This window comes from Cetorhinus maximus, chromosome 12 (genome assembly GCF_964194155.1).
Source record: "Cetorhinus maximus chromosome 12, sCetMax3.hap1.1, whole genome shotgun sequence".
NCBI classification, from domain to species: domain Eukaryota; kingdom Metazoa; phylum Chordata; class Chondrichthyes; order Lamniformes; family Cetorhinidae; genus Cetorhinus; species Cetorhinus maximus.
This window is the reverse complement of record NC_135890.1, coordinates 86306790-86327845: the sequence shown is the minus strand read 5'-3', so window position 1 is coordinate 86327845 and position 21056 is coordinate 86306790. Positions and strand designations below refer to the sequence as shown.

The window sequence follows — 21056 nt, the reverse complement described above, 5'->3', positions numbered from 1 at the left end:
CTGTTTCTCCCCCCCTCCATGTACAATGACAAAACCCCTCAAAATTTGATCAAATCTCTCCTTAAACTTATTTGCTCTAAAGAGAGCAGGTCCAGCTTCTCTATTAGCTCCACATAACTGAAGGCCTTTATCCTTGATAACATGCCTATAAATCTCCACTGAACTCTTTTTAAAGCTGTAACATTCTTCCTGAAGTGTGTTGCCCAGAATTGAACTCAAATCTCCATCTGAGGCCTAACAAGTGATTTACAAAGGCATAACATTCTTGCTTTTTTTGGTTACCTCGTGTAAATTTATATAAAGCCAAGGACTCCAAATTTTTGAACAACTTATCAACTTATCCTGCCACCTTCAAAGATTTGATAGTAACAGGCTTTGGGAGGACATAGACTGGTGAAATGGGCAGACGCATGGCAGATCAAATTTAACACACAGGCTTATGGAAGTGATACATTTTGAAAGGAAGAATGAGGGGCAATTTAAACCAATTGGTACAATTTTAAAGGGGTTGCAGGAACAGACACACCTGGGGGTTTAGGTACTTTTCTTCCTCACTGTTTACTGTGTAATTGTTACTTGTACTGTTGAGCAAATTAGTCTGCAGTCTAAGCCATTGTTTGGGAGTGCTTATTCTACAATCTTCTGAAAAATTCATTAAATCTATATGCTTCAGAGACTTACATGCAGCAGGCACCTCAAAGCACTGGAGAAGTACCATCGCAAGATCTTCCAAATCCAGTGATAAAAATGGAAGACCAACAGCACCGCCCTCCCCCAAGCCAACATGTCCAGCAGCAAGTGTTCATCACTCAAAACCAGCTCGCTGGTGGGACTCATTCATATCCTGACACCAGACTCCCAAGAGGACAGGGGAAACATTTTAGGGATGTCCTCAAACCATCCCCGAAGAAGTCAAACATCCCTGGAGACCCATGGGAGTGACCGACCAAAATAGAAAAGGTTTATTCGGGAAGGCACTGAACACATTGAGAGACTTTGTCAGAAGCATGCCGAAGTGAAGTCAAGACATTGGAACGAGCGCACAAATCTCCAAACACCTCAATTGCCCAACCCTTCAAGCACCAACTGCCTCGCATGTGGATGAGTCTGCGGATCACGCATTGGACTAGCAGCCATCTCAGAATTCATTGAACCAAAGTGGAAGCAAGCCATATTCCATCCCGAGGGCTTGCCTCAGAGACCCAAGATATCTTCTGAAAATTGATCAAAATCACATGATGGCATTGATATTGCCAGTAAAGCACCACCTGGTTGGCCCTTGGCATGCTACAAATTACCCAGATATTGGGCATGTATAGGCATGTGTTGGTTGAGGAGCAAGGGTTCATCCTGTCGGACTGATCGAAAATTCTATGCCCCAGAGAAGTGCCTGCAGCAAAAATAATGATATGAAATAGTGTCCTGCTCCACAATGTCACTAAAGGAAAAACGAAAAAGAGATCATAGTCCATAGATCCACTTGACTTTGACCAAATAACTTTTTTTCCCATTTTTTGTTACTGTTGTCTTGAAACTCATTGATCTGTGGAGATTGATCTGTGGAGATTGTAACATTTAAAGGTACAGGATGTTTCAATGCTGTTAGTGGTTCTTGCCTAGCAACAAGGATGGGACTCTCTAGGACTGTTTTGATAGGTTCCCAGAACAGTTCAAGGGTCAGTGAACAACTCTTCTTCAGGGAGTCAGTTTGAGGCAGTCTGCAAGCCAAGAAGTATCAATGACACAGGGACAGGAATAGGTCCTGTTAAGTAAGTTAAAAGAAGGGAGCAAAGAAATAGAATTAAAGAAATAACTGCAGTTAGCAGACTCAATACTATGGGCCGTTGGGGAAAAGGTACCCCTTTGGAGCAGTGGTGTTCTGCTTGGCAAGGCCACAGCTCTGAAAGTATGATTGTAAGCTACTGTTGAGTCATTTAGGAATCTGAAGGCGAAAATGAAACTCTGCAAGGTGGGCCATTGTTCAAGTCATCAGAGTGGGAGTGATGTTGGCGAGAATTTCAAGGCAGGATCTTCAAAGGTAGAGATAGGAAACCCTTGTGAGAAAGATGAAGTTTCAGTGAGTTTGGTTGACTCACCGTGGGATTAGTGTCTGGGTGATTTCTTGAGAAATTTATGGTCTCTGTTTTGGTTGCACCTGTCATTTACTCAGTAGTGTGGTGTGTTTGCCTACAGTGTGTCTGTTAATTCACATGTACCTCATACTTACCCTGAATGTTAGAGTATAAGATACATATTGTAAATTGTTTTATCTTTCTAAACTTGTAAAGTAAATTTTGTTTTTGTTTGTTCAAAACCTGTGGAATCTTGTAGCTTTATTTCAAAAGCAGGTGTCTTGAATCTCAACCTTTAACTACATTAAACAAAACGTTACTGGTCCTTAACTAGATCTCACCCCCATGTCCCAGGTCTGGTCAAGGATCGTAACACTATCCACTTCCTAATACTGTAGCAGATTACAATGGAGTATATATTTGCTACTAATTCAAGGAGCTTCATTTCTGGAGGCTTAAATAAAAGCCAGTTGTATTTACTGAATTCTCTTCCTCAATCAATTTGGTTACCCACTCTCAGAATCCAGAATAATGGAAACAATTTCTTCTAAATTTAAGCTATTTCTTACAATCTCCACACTCTTCAGCTCAGCATTGACAGGAATCCTGCAAAACGCTTGACTATTTCCCTACCACTATGAGATGATTCACTATATATCCTAGCTTCCTACTGGGTTAATATTCGAACTGTCCAGTTGTTTGCATCACTTGCATTTATGGAACTTCTAAAAACACTAACCAATACATCGTAAATTTCAGGATTCTGAAAAATATTCAGTCTAGTTCAGGTGATTTGTAAACATTCAATTCATTGAATTTCTTGAGAACACATGTTTACTGATGTTTGCACATGCTCTAAATTCATTTGGACTTCCCTTGGGCCCTCCTTTTACTGCAATTCAGAAAAAAATTCAATTATTTTCTTATTCTAATGCTCACTCCAGTTACTGATTCACTTGTGAAACTCCAGCTTTCACTGCTCACTATTTGTGATATCTCCATATTGCAGATTGCCTTCTCAAAAGACAAAATTATGTTTCAAAATGTTCTATTGGTACAAAAATCGGGCACTTCAGGTATGCCAGTTGGTTTATTTTTGATTAAGTCACAGTAGATGTGGGACAAAACGTACCTCTGTGGTTAAGATGCCTTAACCAGTAGAGATCAGGCAGACTACTCCATTTCTCAGCAGTTTAATTTATTTGAAAGCTCTGCAAGAAAAGCCTTTCAATTCAAGTCCATTGACTGGTTTATCTGTTTCATCCTTTAATTAACGAATTGAAAGCTACGCAAATTAACTGAAAAAAATATTGGTTATTTTGTGAATGATTATCTGTAAATAAACTTGTTTTTATTTGGTACCTCTCTAGGATAGAAGTGCTTTGTGTGAGAAGTATTAATTATCTTAGGTGCTTGAAGTAGAAATTGTATCTACAATAATCTGGTAGGTTCCTTGCATACCAGACAACTCTATTCCTATACTTTGAGCCCAAGTTCATATTCTGTTCACAGGACTTAACTGATGAAAAGCTGACTTTTATGTTGGCATGAGAAAAAAGTACATGGAAAAGTGCGACTCATAACCAAGACATTTGCTCTGTTCTCCATGGTCCACAGAGGCTCGCAGACTGCCAAATCAACACTCCAATCAACAATTCTTTGGCAGTGAAACTTAGTTTTCAGCACATTTTTGGGTATTTAACAAGGGTCTGGGTCTAAAGGCCAAAAAGAAATCAGCCACTGATACCACAGCCACCAAGTGTAACCCAGGACACTTCACAGGAAATGATCTTTTATCACTAATTAATGAAAACCATTCTACAGGAACATGTCCTCAGACATCACTCTCCAAAATAATTCTCCCCCTCTCCCACTACTCACCCATTCCACAGCTACATGTTGGCAAACATTATATTGTCCACTTGATCTTGCTCAATTGAGAGCTAAGTAGAGTGGAACACTGATCATTTATAAAATAAAGCCCACATGCCCACCCAAAAAAGATCAACCTACTTTTCTCTGGTACTGGCCTGCTGTGCATTTGTAGCTTATCCAATCTTATTGAAGTATTTTAGGCCTACAGGGTTATTAATGCGTTAATCAAACCATGAAGCTAGATACCGTATTAACATTTGTTTCAATATCAGCATTAAAGCTGATATTTCTTGAAATTAGCAAGCTTGGGCTGCCTACAGTTCCCTCAAGCAGCTAGAGCTTCAAATTTTAGATGATTTTGTTTTAGCTTAAATTGAAAAAATTAGAAGAGCAAAAGTGTGGCCTGGGCACCAGCAGTAAAATTATTTCCAATCCATTGTTTTTTTAAACTAGATCTCCCTGTTATTTAAATCTATTTGGCGCTTTGAGTTACTTTTGCAGTTACTTCATTATGCCACTTGGTGGAGCACTGCACAACCGTTCCACTTCAAGGAACAAAATAAGCTATATTAATCCTTCAAATCTCATCAGCAGATCAAGGTATGATGCTATTCGGAGTATGGTTGTAATTTGGGTTCTTGCGTGGACAATGTGAATTTAAGTTTTCTTGAGGAGACAATCGGAAAACCTACATTATTATCCAGAAATAGATGCCTTAAAATGAAAACAAATTTTGTAAGTATCAAGTCAAAAACATTGCATTTTATTACCCCTTTTTCAGTTTAAATATCCTTTTGTTTAAAAGGAGGAAAACAGTATTTGGGATTTTTTTTAATGGAGCCTGCTCTGCCAAATTTATAAAATGGTTCAAAAAAATACCTGTTCTAAGGTAACCTAGGGCTATTTGGAAATTGTAATTGTGCAAAAACGGAGGTATTTCATCTCTTTTGCCACTCCAGCTTTACATCTGTCCTCAACCTTATCTACATTTTATTTAATCTGCTAAGATTTAAATTTACAACATCAAGTTACACCTCCCAACCTGCAAACTTTAAAATTAAGGATAAAGGAACCAAAAATCAGGGACAACAAAATAAAAATCAGACTATTTTACTGTGTGTGGTACTGTGAACATTCAAATTATATGCAGCATATATTATTTGGGGTTTATCCATTGTTTGAGGGGGTGGCGTTCTGCAAATTCAAGTTGTGCACTTAATTGGATGGTACATGATTAACAAACCTTTGAAATGCTAATTTGCCATTTGCACACTTTGCAGAGAAGTTAGCATGTACTGTATTGTAATATTTGTTTTACACCCTTAAATAATGTACTATCAAAATGCAATAACTGACAACGTTAGTCCAAAACAAAAATCAAGCATTTCAAACAGATTCATCTGCCACCCTCACATCCCTCAAGCTCCTTTGGACTAATCATTTTAAGATTGCAAGACAATATGATTCAGCAATACTAAACTAAGCTTGGAAAGTATGACAAGTTTCAAATTTGCTTCCAAAATCCAAACAGTTTAGTAGTATGATTGGGGTACTAAACTTTTTCATAAGTTAACAAATATAACTCTTAAATTTCATATTAAATTTGAGTTTTGGGTATAAGAAACATTGACAATCATGCCTGCCACAGACAGTATATGAAACCTTTAAAAAATTTAAAGTATTTACTTTTAAGTATTTACTCATTATTTATTACTATCCACTTTTCATTACAGTACCAATAGTTAACAGCAGAAAGATTCCCACAAATATCCATTTATATTTCTCCCTTCTTCTAACTATGCTTCAGTTCTGCCGAAGGGCCATGAAGGCTCGAAACGTTAACTGATTTCTTCTCCGCCGATGCTGCCAGACCTGCTGAGTTTTTCCAGGTAATTCTGTTTTTGTTTTGGATTTCCAGCATCCGCAGTAGCTTTTAGCTTTTTGTTTTTATCCATTAAGTTGACTTGAAAGAAGGGAGATTCAACTTTGTACAAAAGAACTATGTTAAACAAGAGGTCGGTTTCTCCCTCAAATAGTAAACCTTGCTTATGGTTTGACATTACCACCTTACCCTGCCAGCTTCACTGCTGTGCTGGAAATGAGAGCCTGCTCCTGTGCCAGTAGGTGAACCAGGAGAAGAGGTGGGAGATGGGTGGAGATTACCAGTTATCAGAATCCGAATATCGTTGTCAAAATCTTCAGCCAAAATATCCTCTTCCAGAATTCCTATACCATCTGTTTACGATAATAAAAATAAAGTAAGCATTGAAGCAAAACGCTAATGCATAAATTGCAAAAAGGCAAGAGGCCATTATCTTTACACAAAACACGATTAATATTGCATGCTTAGGTTTTGTAAAGGCATTGTTTCAAATAAAATATCTGAAACAATCCTTGCTCTAACCATTGTATTCAACCTCCCAGGCCTACGCTAATGCTGCTCTGTATTGGCCGCCAGGAGGTTCACAAATGTGGCCCAGGAATAGCTCGCTCCCTCTCTATGTACTCAGCATCACCTTATAGGGGTGCATGCAAAATCAGGAAGTTGCTAGGCATGAATAGTTCATCATATATTGGTGTCCTGCAGCCTTTTTCCCTAAATTTCGTTGCAACTATAGTGCTAAAAAATATTCCTGGTACTGAAGAACCAGAAATTTAAAGCAGAGAAGGAGGCCTTTCTCCCCTTTGTGCCTGTGCTGGTTCTTTGAAAGAGCAAGACTTGGTTTTTGTCTTCATCCTCAACTCCCTGTTAAAATTATAACTGGAATCAGCTTCCACCACCTTTTCAGGTAGAGCATTCCAGATTCCAACAACTCCCCAAGTGAAAAAAATGTTTCCTCATCTTCCTTTTGGATCTTTTGCCAATGACGTTAAATCGATGGCCTTTGTTACTAACACCTTCACTAAAATGAATAGTTATTCCTCCATCTACACTATCAAAACCTCCCATCATCGTGAAAATATCTATCAGATCACCTCTTAATCTTCTGTGTTCCAAGGAGAACAGTCATAACTTATCCAACCCCTCCTCATAACTGAAGTTCCTCATCCCTGGTAATATCTTGGTAAACCTTCCCCTATTTCCCTTCTAAAGCCTTTGCACCATCCCTGAGGTGTGGTACCCGAATTGTTCATAGTACTCACCTGAGGCCTAGCCAGTGATTTTTAAAGTTCTAGCACGACCTCTTTGCTTTTATGTTCTATGTCTATTTATAAACCCTACCAGTCCTAGTTTATTCTCAAACTGCATTGAAAGCACTAGATATTGTTGAAATGTTTGAAGAAAATGACTCCACCAACAATAAGCAGAAAAGACAATTCCCACCAACTGACAGGAGTGTTTTTATGCAATATCAGTTTTCTTCAGCTTTCACAATAATCAAATATTTTGCTTCAGACCAGCTTCTGCACAATAACACAGTTAATTGGGATATTGCACATTCTGCAGTTTTAAAAACTTCAATTACAGCCATTAAATACATGTGCTCACCTTGGTTACCAAGAGCTTCCAGAGCTTCAGTATTGGCAACAACCGTAGCAGCAGATGTTGGAAAAACCAGAATGTGTGTACAGGACGCATCTTGTGGGGTGTTCAGCTGAGATGTCTGCAAGTTGAGAGCTGTACCACGTCCAAACACAGAACCCATTGTGACAGCATCTTTGAGATCCACAATACAAATAATTGTCAATTAGAGTTTAACTTAATGAGATATCAACTGTTCAATTACTTTGAAACTATTATGCAATGCACATTCCTGTAAATATTTAAAATATCTTATCAAAAAAAATCCATACCAGGCATAACAACAAATGAACCCTGTGGTTCCAGGGCAACCAAGCAGGCACTGAGAATTGTGGGAGAGTCTGCTGCAGATATACCACACATCGTGCAAGTCTCCTTCAATTGTTTACTGGTAGATTGTAGTGAGCGTCGCCCAATAAGGATACTCCAATCTGTGGAAAGATTAATTGCGTTAAGTATGAGATACACATCCTGAAGAGTTTATTTGCCATACAACTTGACCTAAATGCCAATTATACACCAACTCAATACAGACGACAATTTTTGTACTTTAAAACATGCATTAGAGTGTTGCATTTTGGATACACGCATCAAAAAGGGCACGTTCCTCGTAACTTTGCACTAAAATGAAAGGATGGATAATTGTGGCACACGTATCTCTGATTTCCCGATATGTACTCTTGACAGTAGAAACTTTCGCACCGGAAACATGTTTAGAAAAAAATCAGTTCCAATGTGCACATTTTTACCTAAACCACCCTCCCCTTTACAATTCGTACTGCTTGTTAATACACTTAATATTTAGCTATACGCCTATTAACTTATTGGTGCTTAACTGCTATTCTAACCAACAATCTCACAACTACTTTCAAAATGCTACAAAACCAAGTTGATCTTTAACAAGACAGCTTGCTTTAAACTGCTGTCCACAAAAAAGTTGCTGTAATAGTGAACTGTAAGCATGCATTACTTTCCAAGTATTGTGTTAAACTCTTAAGGAAAACAAAATTAAATTATTTCATTTTCATTTTAACTATGATAAAGAAACTGAATGGAATAATTCACTGATGTTGGGATCACTATCAAATAAACAATATAAAAGCAAAAAACGCTGGAATAACTCAGCAGATCTGACCGCATCTGTGGAGAGAGAAACAGAGTTAGTGTTTAAATTTAAATCGTTAAGTCTGTTTCTCTCTCCACAGATGCTGTCAGACCTGCTGAATTTTTGCAACATTTTCTGTTTTTATTTCAGATTTCCAGCGTCCGCCGTATTTTGCTTTTATCAAATAAACAAATTGTCTATTGTTACATTTTATTTAAGTTAGTCACATAATTGTGCTGCAAGAAATAAGGATGGGCTGCAATTCTGAAATTCTTCTCTGAAGTTTTATAGTACTTGTATATTCATTCCAGTCTTAATTCAGAGTTGCCAACCTTTGAGTTCTCCATGACCTACTCTTCCAAGTCTCCCCATTACAATTCTCCACGGCAGTGATGTCATTTGCATAATTCCAACACACCATTCCCATAGTTTCTGCAAGCCGATTTTACGGGCAGGCACTTTACTTCTCCTTGACCTGAAAAAGATCACGTTGTAATCAATCAACACTTGAGATTTATCTCTTGTAATTCCTGGCTAAGCAAAGCTACACCCTTCATCTTGTGTCATGCAGAGGGGCTATAACAACATGCCATTACACAGACTTGTTCCAAATTCCCATCAATTAAAATTCAGTGTGAATGCATCACAGTTGTTTTTAAAAAGACAAATTCACACCATTCAATCTTTATGTAAATGGAACTAAGCACACAACTGTATTTGCAGAGACCACATACCTCTAGTCTCTTCTGTCATTTTTACAGTAGCTGCCAATTTACCGAAATATGGGTAAAACTCCACACAATATATAAATTTGAATTTCCACTGAACTTGCCATGAGCAAAAATTAAGTGGATTCGCAAACTCGTGAGCAGGCCTATAATTTTCAGACTCTATGCACCTAGGTGGTCTATTAATTGAGCAACTAAGCCAGCCATTTTCATGCTGGATCATACAATGTCAAACATACAGGATGTGCAGATTTTTCAAGGTTAGTGCATTGACTAATTTCTTCAGATGTAGTTAGTTAGCTACATAATCGGACTAAAGAAGATGGCAGAATACTTATCACAGTCATCTTAAGGAAAGATATGGATGTACAGTTTCTAGCTCCAATAGTACTGCATTTTGGCGTGTAAACCGAACACTGCACTAAGTTTTTTGAGTCATACTCAGTTAATAATAGGTTTAATTTCTCTTTTATAGTCTGAAAAGAAATGAACTATCAAATAGGCTGTGATAAAAATAAAAATCCAGAGAAACAGTGATTAAAATGGATTTTTGTCGTCAGAGCAAAATAGCATTATATAGCAGTCATTTTATGTTCAACTTCTGAAGTTTATTTGAAATGATTGTTTGTTACTTTAGGAAAGCATCTTAAAGAAAAGAGGCTAGTGTACATGTAGTTATTGCCTAGTTTACTTTTGACCTACTTCAAGTAAACTGTGACGCTTAATGCAAAGTCAGTTTGAACTTCAATTGTTACCTGTTTGGAACATCAATATTCAGGATGCATGTCTCTAGTAATTCCCCATGGAGGTCTGTACAGGATGCCAGTAGCCATCTCTGATCATGCGATAAACAATAACCAACAAAGAGCACATTGTACTTCTGGCTTGCCTCACCAAATGTTTCACCTAGTTCTGTCTGTTTGTCCTTAATTGGTGCCAAGATATAAGGAGGTGAATACACTTGGATAGGATGGGGACGCTGGAATTTAAAAGAAAACTTTCAATTTAACAGTGCGTACCAAGAAAAAAAAGCCTTTATTTTAAAGAATAAATTTAGGCATGAGATCAGAAGACAGCTAGTTCTTCACGAAAAGGAGGGAGGAATGAGAGTACAAGTCAGCTTCTCATGGTCAGTTAAAGCAATATCAGAAGAGAACATGAAGCGGGCTGGTTAACCATTCTGTCAGCACAGCTCAGGCTACATGGAGCGGAAGAAATTAAATCACTAATCGCAGCATTGTCACAGACTAAACAAGGTTCCACAGCATCATAACATAAAAAATAATTCTTACAGGGAAGGTGGGAATGAGAATTAAAAAGCATTATACGTCAGCTTACAATGTTCTGTTACATTCATACTTATACTTAAGAACTTAAGACTAAAGAGTATACAAATTATTTATCTTATGGTTAGGAATGTACAAAACACAAGCAGGCATTAAGTAATGAAAAGTGCAATTCCATAGCAAATTATCAGAAGGTTAGAATGATAATTAATATCCTTAAAACTGGTATTACGCCTGACCTTTCACACATAGAATTTTACTTGAAATGCATTTAATGGACAGCAAGGCCATTGATGTGCAATAATTAGTGCAAGAACAGTAAATATCAATAGAAGTTACAAACTAATACGCACCTCTGAATGTTTAAGGGTCATATCTATTGTGGAAGCAGGACCAAAGCCAGTTAGTGATTTAATGTGGATCTGTGTGGGAAGCGGCCGTCTGCATTGAGTGTAAACTGAGAATGCCAGTGATTTTAAGTGCTGGATATAGAAAGTGTGATCATCTTTCACTGGTTGTAGTAGATACTGGCAAGGCACAATCTGAAACAAAAGAAAAGTTTCACGCTTCTATGCATCACATTGGGAGGTAAAAGCTATAATGCAATACCTTAAATGCAGGTAGAAGTCAAATTGCTGGAAGCATGCTCATTTACAATGCAAACAAATCCTTTGTATGATGAAGGTTAGCCATTTCGATGTTCTGCATTTGTGCAAAATTGTTTTAGAAAAAAACCCAAAAGTTTAAGTGCTATGGAACACAGTGAATTTTAAAAATTAAATATACAAACTGTAAAAATAAGATTTAATTTCAAATTACCTGGACAGTGAATGCATTCCTCATATGCTCTGGTAGATTATCCAGCATCTCCATGTAGCACCGCAACAGACCTAGCAGCCATCCACTAGTAAAAGTTGACTCTTCTTCTGAGGAATATGTAAAAGGATCAACAAGATAGATGACGACAGCTGGTGGATATGCATTGCTGTCAGCTGACTCAGCTTCAGTAGGAATTCCTATCCGTTCCCTTTCTGTAGTACTGTAATGTTAAAACATATGGATGTGAAATGGCAGTCAAACATTGGTCATATGTATGATCACACATATTTTAACATTTTGTTCCATCTCAAGTGTAAAAGACACACTTTAAAAGCCAAGTTTCTGTTATTAGAACTTCCCCAGCCCCTCTCTACCTCCTTGGCATTGCAGTGGGGAGAAAGTAGGTACAAATTTCTCTTTAATTGATTGCTTCTGCCTGGTCTTGTCCTGTCCTCATCCTTCTCCATTTCCAAAGTTGCCAAGGTCTCAGACAGCGTCTCAGTCTGTGCTCCATTGGATTTCAGGATGTGGAGTTGATAAAATTCTCAAATGAAGGATTAATGGAGGCTCTCAAAGTCCAATTATGCACTTTGTAATCAATTTGCTACAGTGTAATTTTGTTTTAAAAATGTATCTGGTAGATTACTAATCAATCTCTGCCAGGCTTTTTGGTGGCCTACAAATTTGGCAGCACACGACTAGAAGTGTGAAACTATACATTTCTATGTATAATGTATTAAATTTTACATATCACATATAGATAAAGAACTGTATCAGCTTTGGTAGTTTAAATTCTTCACCACATAAGTCTTAGAGCTAAAACAAAAACAGAAAATGCTGGTAAACCTCAGGTCTAACAGCATCTGCGGAGAGAAAAACAGAGTTAACGTTTCAAGTCCGTATGACTTCTTCAGCAGTCATACAGACTCGAAACGTTAACTGTTTTTCTCTCCACAGATGCTGTTAGACCTGCTGAGTTTTTCTAGCATTTTCTGCTTTTGTTTCAGATTTCCGGCTTTTATCTAAGTCTTAGAGCTGCTTGTTAACAAATCCCATAATGTAAAGTAATTATACAAGCTCTTAACTGGGATTATAATGTGCATAAAAATCTTTATAAACAAATGCAATCATTATCGATGTCTACCTTACATCATACTTACCTCTCTTGCACTTCTTGCTGTTGTGCAGAACTCTGGGTATCTGAATCTCCACTTCCACTAGTTGTACTCCCTGGAGGTCTCTCTGTACTGGTGCCTGAGCTACCACTCTGAGCAGCCCCAACAGTCCCACCAAATCCCGAAGAGGATGAGGTTGCCCCTGTCTGATGCAGAATTGGGGTAGTGGTTGTGGTGGTAGTGGAGGTAGTCGAAGTGGAGCAGGTACCTGTTGACCCACTTCCTACACCAGAGCTGCCAGTTGTTGCAGTGTTACTGCCAGTGCTGGTTGTGGAAGTAGCTGTAGTGCCAGTTGTCACTGGCGCAGAAGTAACCCCAGTTCCCAATGATGGTCCACTGCTTCCTGTTGCTGCCTGCCCCTGGGTACCAGAAGATGATGTTGGCTGGTGTTTAGGTGGAATCAGCAGGCTGTTGTCCAGCTGAAGTGTAGCCAGGTAAGGTGCTGGATTTTAAGGATAAAATATTTGCAGAATTCGTCAGTGAATTTGAAGAACTGGTTTTCAGCAATTAATATCTCTTGTACAATCAAAATGTACATAAACTGTGATTTTTAACATGTGATTTTAAAAAGAAAAATTTAAATTCAATTTATCAATCTCAACATCATACTATTTCAACTGCTACAGCAAAGGTGTGAATAAAATTAATGCATTGTAAGACTGAAGTTGGCATTCTTTAATTAGAACAGGTTGCTCGTTCTTTTCAGAAAGTAGTATTAACATTAATTATTTTACTTACCCAAGTGATGGCGACAGACTTGAGCATAGAGTTTTAACTTGGCAAGATTGTCATTCTCATCACTAACCCAGGCTTGAGAGAACCACTCATCAACAGATTCATCTGCCAGCTTTTTTGCAGAACTCTTACCAACCCGCATAATTCCATCTCTCAATACTTTGCAGATAGGTCTATGCTCACCAAGTCTGCATGTCTGTTAAAACAAAAAAGTATTCAAGTCAATGTGCAAATGCTGAGAATACTTTTGATCAAATAGAAAAGAATATAATTGCAAACAATCTGCTGGCACACCTGCTTTTCTGAAGTTCTAAGTGTATTTAAAATCCCTCAAATGTTATCGACAAGCAGATATCTTCAACACAAAAGTTAATGAGCTCTTAAAACATGAACATTCATGTGACTAAATGTTAGCTTCTTTACTTTTGTAACTTATTATTAACGGCTGCATTTTACATGTCCCTGCCATGCACTTTTCTGAGAAGGGGGGGGGGGGGGTGGCGCGCCATATAAAACTCAGCACTTACTCGCCCACCTGAGCTCGCCACCATAATACAGGTGGTGGAGGGGTGGGCAGCAAAATCCACACCTGCCATACTTTAATAGATAATCAAGAGTCAATTGGGTTTGTTACCAAGCCAACTGAACCTGAGAATATGCTGCCTATGCCATAATATGTTTGGCACCAGCAGCAGCGGGCTGCCGATTTAAAAAAAAAATTCTTCAAATAGCGTGAAGAAACTGGTTAGGGGGTAGGTTCTATCTCTGGGGCGAGCCGGGCAGAGGCGGGGCGGGGCGAGCCTGGCCAAGGCAAACTCCCCCTACCACGTAATAATCTGCCCAAAACCTACTCCTGTTAATTCAAATTTGTTGTTTATATACTAAACGACTTTGAATTCACAGTGCAGCTGTATTCCCCACTCAAACATGTTTCAAGCTTCAATCCAAAAAGTTCCTAGTTGCTCAGTTTTATTTCCAAAACGCATTAGGCTACTTCAAATGAAATGCACCAAATAAAAGTTTCTGAAAGTGTAAAATAATTAATTGTCCCTGTTGCATTTCCAGTAACCTCAATGTTTTTGTACCAACGATGCTGACTAACTAGATTCAAGAATATTAATTGACTTGGATAATTTAAATTCTATCAATTTTCTTGAAACTTTGTTTTGCAGCAATATTATTGTATAGTTCATGCCATTAAGTATTTATTCTGACCTCATATACAGCACTAAGATCCCTGAAGAAATTTTTGGCTCCAGTGAGCAAGGCCTCATTTTCTGGACAGACCACAATGTAGGCTGCATCACGCTGAGAACCATATGGTTCAAGAAGCAGCTTCTCCCAAAAGGGCAGTGCAAAAGGGGAGATCATCAGGAAGTCTTTATCGTAGCCCAGAAGCAGTGTGGGGATAGGAAGTGGCTCTGGTGATTCTTCTGAACCTGAACAAAAGACAGAGATGGAACATTAAGCTTTTTGAGGTAATACCAAGACTGTGCAAATAAGCACTTTCATGCCAACAGACAACCCTCATGTACAATAGCATAATTAGGTATGCTTTCTCAACAGCCAACAGAATAATTTCTACTTCTGATACTTGATAGCATCTCAGGTCAACTATAAGACAATGTTTACCAGTTACCACGTCAAATTGGAGCTGTACAATATTTTGAACACTTCCCATTACTTCTATTGTTTTGCTTCAGTAACCTTTTATAAATACGAAGTGTCGATATAGCTATAACTTTTTGTGGGCTGTACATCTTCATATTAAACTTCATTTTATTTACTATGTATATCAAGTCCACTATTGCACTGAATAACAGAACATACAACATAGAAAAAGACCATTCAGGTCAACTAGTTTGGGCTGGTATTTATACCCCGTGAATCTCCTCCCATTTCTTTTACCTGCCAGTCTTTCAACATATCTTTCTATTCCCTTTTCTCATGCATGCATTGAGATGCCTTTTGAAGGCATCCAAGCCATTTGGCTCAACAACTTCCTGTGGTAGCAAGTTCACATTCCAATCATTTAGTGATGAAATTTCTCCTCATTTCTCTATTGGATGTATATTGTATTTATGGACCCAAATTTTGGATTCGCCCACAAGTGGAAACATTCTCTCCATGTCCACCCTGTCCAAACCATTCATAATTTTAAAGACCTTCATCAGATCTCCTCTAAGTTTTCTCTCTTTTGAAGGACAAAAATCCTCTAACCTGTGCAATCAGTCTGGTATCTCTGATCTTTCAGTTCTGCTACCATCATTGTAAATTTTCTTTGCACTTTCATCATGTAATTACGCAGTCTGCAAATTTTCTAATATCTTCTTGTATTACGTTTCATTGTTCTTCAGCGTATGCTATACTCCATCAGTTTGGTATCATCTGTAAATTTTTGATGCGAGGTGATGGTTTCAAAATCCAAATCATTAATGTAAATTATGAGTAATAGTGGCCTCAGCAATGGTAGCTGTGGAGTACCATTTTCTATCTTTCTCCATCTGAATAATAACCTTTTATCTCATTCTGCTTTGTTATTTTGGCTAATTTGCGATCTATTCAACTGTTTGTCCTCAGATTCCACACATCCAAACTTTTGTCACAAGCCTACCTTGTGGTACCTTACCCAAGACCTTTTGAAAATACAGGTATATGACATCTACAGCATTTGCCCTCTTCTATTCTCTCCGTCACCTTTTTGAAGGATTCTTTAGTTAAACATGGCTTAGCCTTTTGAATTGATGCTAGCTTTTTAGAAAAATTATATTTTCTGTCTCTAGATGCTCTTCAATCACTTACCTTAGTAGTAGATTCCAGTGCAGGCTTGGCTCTCCCTTTATGTAGAAAGAGACATGAGCTGCCGCCAGTCCTCCAGCACTATCCCTCTTCTACAGAACTTTCACATAAATATATAAACTGCTGACTCTTCCATTTCTTCCCTAATTTCCTTCAGCTCATGTGTTTGTATACCATCCAGATCTGGGGTCTTGAAATTTTGCTGATTTGTCAATTATTTTCTCCCTTCAATTTTCTTTTTAAGCTTATCACCAGTGTGGTATCTATTATGTTATCTTTAGTTAAAAACTGAGGCAGTTATTGCCATTACTCTGTCATTATCTTTGAATTTATCATGGACATTTTTTTTATGGTCCTATCCTTTTTGTAATTTTCCTTTTGTTATTTGTGTTAAAAGAACACTTATTTCATTTTATATTCCTTGATCATCTGATTTCAATTTCTCTTTGCTTCCCTGATTTAACTTCGCTCCTCAGTTTTTTGTATTCCCTTTAGTCCTCACCATTAATATCGAAAAACTTTTCGCATTTTTTTCTTTAGGTTCAATTTGACCTTTAGTTCTGTATTCATCCAAGGTGGCTTCAATATAATTTATTTCTCTTGAATTTTATTGATCACCCTTTTGAAGGTTTTCCACAATTTTTTAATCTATTTTCGACGATTTTCTCTCACTTTATCTCGAGTTCCACTCATTTCCTCAAATTTCTCTTTTTGAATCTATTACTCCAGTCTTTGCCCCACTTATATCACACTCAATCCTCATCTTCAACCTATGTTAGGACCACTACTATTGTGTGCAACTTTTAGTTCTCCTATCTGTTCTGTTTCTTTATCTACTACAAAATCCAATGGTAATGTTTTTTCTTGTCAGTCTTATGTACTGGGTGAAAAAGGAGTCCTGTACGGGCTTTAAAAACTAGATTCCCTTGCTCATTTTCCACTCCTTCCTGTCAGTTTGTTTGGAAGTAGTGGAAATCTCCCAGGATTATTCTTCTGTGACTGATTATCTTGTAGGTTTTCCTACATACTTATTCCTCCAATTCCTTTCCACCATTTGACGGTCTATAGCATATCAGTATTGGGGTGATGGATCCCTTATCTTTTAAGTCAATCCATGTGGATTCTGTACTTTTCTTACTGCTACTTGTAGCCTTTTTTTCTACAGCCATTAACTTATCTTTAACTAGCACTGCTGCTTCACCTCCCTTCCTTCTTCCTCAAATGTTTTCTATCCTGCAATATTTACTGGGGACTTCAGAAGGAGGCCAAGATGGATCATCCACTCAGCACTTCTGGCTGAAGATGGTCGCAAATGCTTCAAGCCTTGTCTTTTGCACTAATGCAAAATGTGTGGATGGGGCTATTGGTGGAGCCGCCTGCTCCTGTTAGTTATTTAATTGTTTACCACTATTCATGATAGGATGTGGCAAGGCTGCAGAGCTTTGATCTGATCTGTTGGTTGTGGGATTACTTAGCTTCATCAATTGGCTTGATGGCAATGGTTGAATGGGGGATGCGGCAGGCCACAAAGTTACAAATTGTGGTTGAATACAATTCTGCTGTTGCTGATTGCCTACAGCACATAGTTTTGAGCCGCTGGATCTATTCTGAATCTATGCCATTTAGCATTGTGGTGCTGCCACACACCACGATGGAGGGTATTGCTCAGTGCGAAGACAGAACTTCGTCTTCACAAGAATTGTGCAGTGGTCATGCCTACCTATACCATCACAGGCAGATGCATCTGCAACATGTAGGCTGGTGAATATCAGGTCTAGTCAGTTTTACCCATGTGGTTCTCTGACCACCTGCTGCAGGTCCAGTCTGACAGAAAGTCTTTCAGGACTCCGTCAGCAATGGTGCTACCGAGCTACTCCCACCCAGAGTACATTCTGTGTCCATACCAGCCTCAAATGCTTCTTCCAAGTGGCATTCAACATGAAGGGAGGAGTACTGAGTTATTAGCTTAACGAGGGTGGTAGGTGGTAATCAGGAGGATTCCTTGCCAATGTTTGACCTGATGAGACATCCTGGGGTTTGGAGTCAATGTTGAGGCTAACTATATACCACTATGCCTCTGCTGAATCTGTCCTGCCAGTTGGACAGGACATACTCAGGGATGGTGACATCTGGGACATGTGCCGTAAGGTATTACTGCATGCATTGCTGTACTTATGGTATAAATTATTTTAATCAAATTATTTAAATTTTTATTAGCTGGTTTACTAGTTATTTTACCTTTTAACTCCATGGCTCTAGCCAATCTCTTTACACTAATATTATCCTTATTCTTTGATTTATTTTATCCTTTACTTTTCTTTCCTGATTCTTTTATTGTTAGCTTTCTATAATTTCTGGCAGTTCCCTCTCCACATTTTAATATTTTAAAGCCTTATCTAAATAACAGTCCTGGTTATCCCTTTCACTCAGGCCTTGGCCCTGGCCCAGTTTAGGTGGAACCATCCCATTGGTACAACTCCCAGTATTAGTCCCAGTGTCCCATGAAATGGAACTCCTCTTTTCCGCACAACTTCTTTTGGCACACATTCCGTTTTCAAACATGTCCGTCTCATTTAATGTGCATGTCAATATAATTCTATCAATACATGCATTAAGCAGTACGAAAGTGTGAGAATAGAAGCTATAAAATCTAAGAAGTGTTTTAGTTTGCACAATAATCCATCTAGTACCATCAGAAAGCAGAGACAATAATTTAAATGCTTGTGTAGTGAATGCCATATTACTTTTAGCGAGGCAACTTAATCAGAAAAAGGAACAACCCAAAAATTGTAAAATGAAATTCCGGATTATGGATAAAATGAAAACAGGACTTTACCATAGGATCCTCTGCCTATTTTGTGGAACTGTTGCCAGGTGAGAGGTCCTTGCACATGTTGGATATTCTCCCATGTCCTTCCTGTCCGTTTCTTCTGAATGGCATCTTGTAGAAAAGGCTGCAGTGATAGCAGCATACGGACCACATCCTGGGATGATAAGATGCTTACATCCAGAACTGCAGATAAGAAATTCAGTTATTGCAATACATTAAAGGCCATCTCCTGGACACATAATTACCCACATAATATTTAGAAATAAAGTACGTAAACTATATTTTGCTACAAAAGAGGGAATTCCCCCCACCCTTTGAAGTCTTCCAGCTCACTCTCAAAAACAAAACCCACCCTTGATTGTTCTGCCCTTGCAAACGAGCACTGAATCTCCAACCTATTTCCTCTCCAAAGTTGTTGAAGCTCTCACATAGATGTTCATTGTTCCAGCAACTCCAATCAGGTTTCTGCACCTTCCTCAGCTCTGAAATGACCCTCAAAATTAAATTGAATCCTATGTGTATGTAATTATGGTGCACTCTGTACTCATCCTTCTTGACTCGTCTGCAACAATTGACTTCTCCAATACCTCTCCACTGTGGTCCAGATGAGTAAAACTGCCCTCGCCTGGTCCCCACTTTTATTTATGCATTTGTAACCAGAGAATATTCTGCAATGGCTTTTCTTCCTGTGCTTTCAGTATTATGTCTGGAATCCCCATAAGAATCTATCATTGTCATCTCTCATATTTTTCATCTGTACCCTGCCTCTTGGTAACATCATCCAAAAACACACAGGTTTCACATGTTAGCTGATGACACCCAGTTCTATCTCACCTCCACCTATCCTGGACCCTTTACTGTTCATCCAACATCCATGAATATGACAAAAGTTCCTCCAATTAAACATTGGGAATATTGAAACTATTGTCTTGGGTCCCTGCCACAGATTTCATTTCCTAGCCACTGATTCCATACCCCTCCTTGGGCACTGTCTCAGCCTGAACCAAATTGTTGCTAACTGCAGGGTTCTTTGATTCCAAGCTGAGCATTCAACCCCATATCTGCTCAATCAGGAGACCATCCACTACCACCACATTACCATTCCCATCACCACCCATACCTCAGCCCATCCGCTACTGAAATCCTTATGTTAAGTGCTATTGAAACACTCGGCCATGTTCTTATCACTCCAGTCTCTGCTGTTCCAACATTCTCCTAGCCAGCCTTCTCTCTTGCATCCTCCATAAATTTAAGTTAATTCAAAACACTGCTGCCCATATCCCAACTTGCAAATTGCATTCACCCATCACAATTCTACTTGTTCATTTAACAAGGGCTCCTGATCCAACATCATTGTGTTCAAATCTATGCCCATGCTCTTACCTAACCTTCTCCAGCTCTGCAGCCCTTCAAAAACTCCAAATTTTTCCAACACTGACCTCTTGTCCGTCCCCTAATTCCTTTATCCTACTATTGATGGCTATGCCTCCAGCCACTTAGACTCCTGGCTCTAGAAGTCCCTCTTTAATCTTTCTCTACCTTCCTCACCGCCTTTAAAAGGCCCCTTAAAATTTACCTCTTTGACCAAGATTTCAATCATCTGTTTGGCTTGGCGCCAGTTTTTGAATGATTACTTAATGGTGAAACACTAATGTTTTACTACGTTAAAGACAATATATAAATGCAAGTTGTTATTCAAGCTTCAAGAATGATATCAACCTAGGGAAGTTATTTTACATAGAGGTTGAAGATATACTTTGTTTTGATGAATTTTCACATTCAATACACCCCCACTGCAGGATTTTAAAAAACTTGAACAAGTAGACAGAGAGGTGGCTGGAGTCACTGCCAAGGAAGTGGGTCTTCATAGTGTTCAACTGGAGAAAATGCTAGCTTATTCATGACAATATCAAACAAGAAATCCAACAGCAGAGATGCATTTGGCAAAGTGAATGGTGGAGATGAAGAGCTCTATGTTGTAAACACAGTGACCCTGTGCTAATAGGTCATGCAGGTCTGGGGGCAGGCAACATTATGGCTTTTGAATGAGGATGGTTCCACTCCAATTGCAACTTCACTATTGTGACTTTTCATTTCAGATTACATCAA

General features: G+C 38.5%; 1 protein-coding gene across 4 annotated transcripts in view; it reads right to left on the bottom strand.

Moving 5' to 3' along the window:
* Positions 1 to 21056, bottom strand: part of LOC144687656 (mediator of RNA polymerase II transcription subunit 13-like) — a 275902-nt gene that overhangs the window by 10884 nt on the left and 243962 nt on the right. For all 4 annotated transcript variants that reach the window (XM_078554037.1, XM_078554036.1, XM_078554039.1 and 1 more), the window contains 11 exons: positions 18954 to 19130; positions 14534 to 14757; positions 13322 to 13514; positions 12569 to 13025; positions 11409 to 11628; positions 10943 to 11131; positions 10059 to 10282; positions 8908 to 9050; positions 7743 to 7901; positions 7438 to 7605; positions 6019 to 6182 (listed from right to left, as the gene is read on the bottom strand). In XM_078554037.1, coding sequence (XP_078410163.1) covers positions 6019 to 6182; positions 7438 to 7605; positions 7743 to 7901; positions 8908 to 9050; positions 10059 to 10282; positions 10943 to 11131; positions 11409 to 11628; positions 12569 to 13025; positions 13322 to 13514; positions 14534 to 14757; positions 18954 to 19130 — 2318 coding nt within the window. The remainder of the gene's footprint in view (positions 1 to 6018; positions 6183 to 7437; positions 7606 to 7742; positions 7902 to 8907; positions 9051 to 10058; positions 10283 to 10942; positions 11132 to 11408; positions 11629 to 12568; positions 13026 to 13321; positions 13515 to 14533; positions 14758 to 18953; positions 19131 to 21056) is intronic.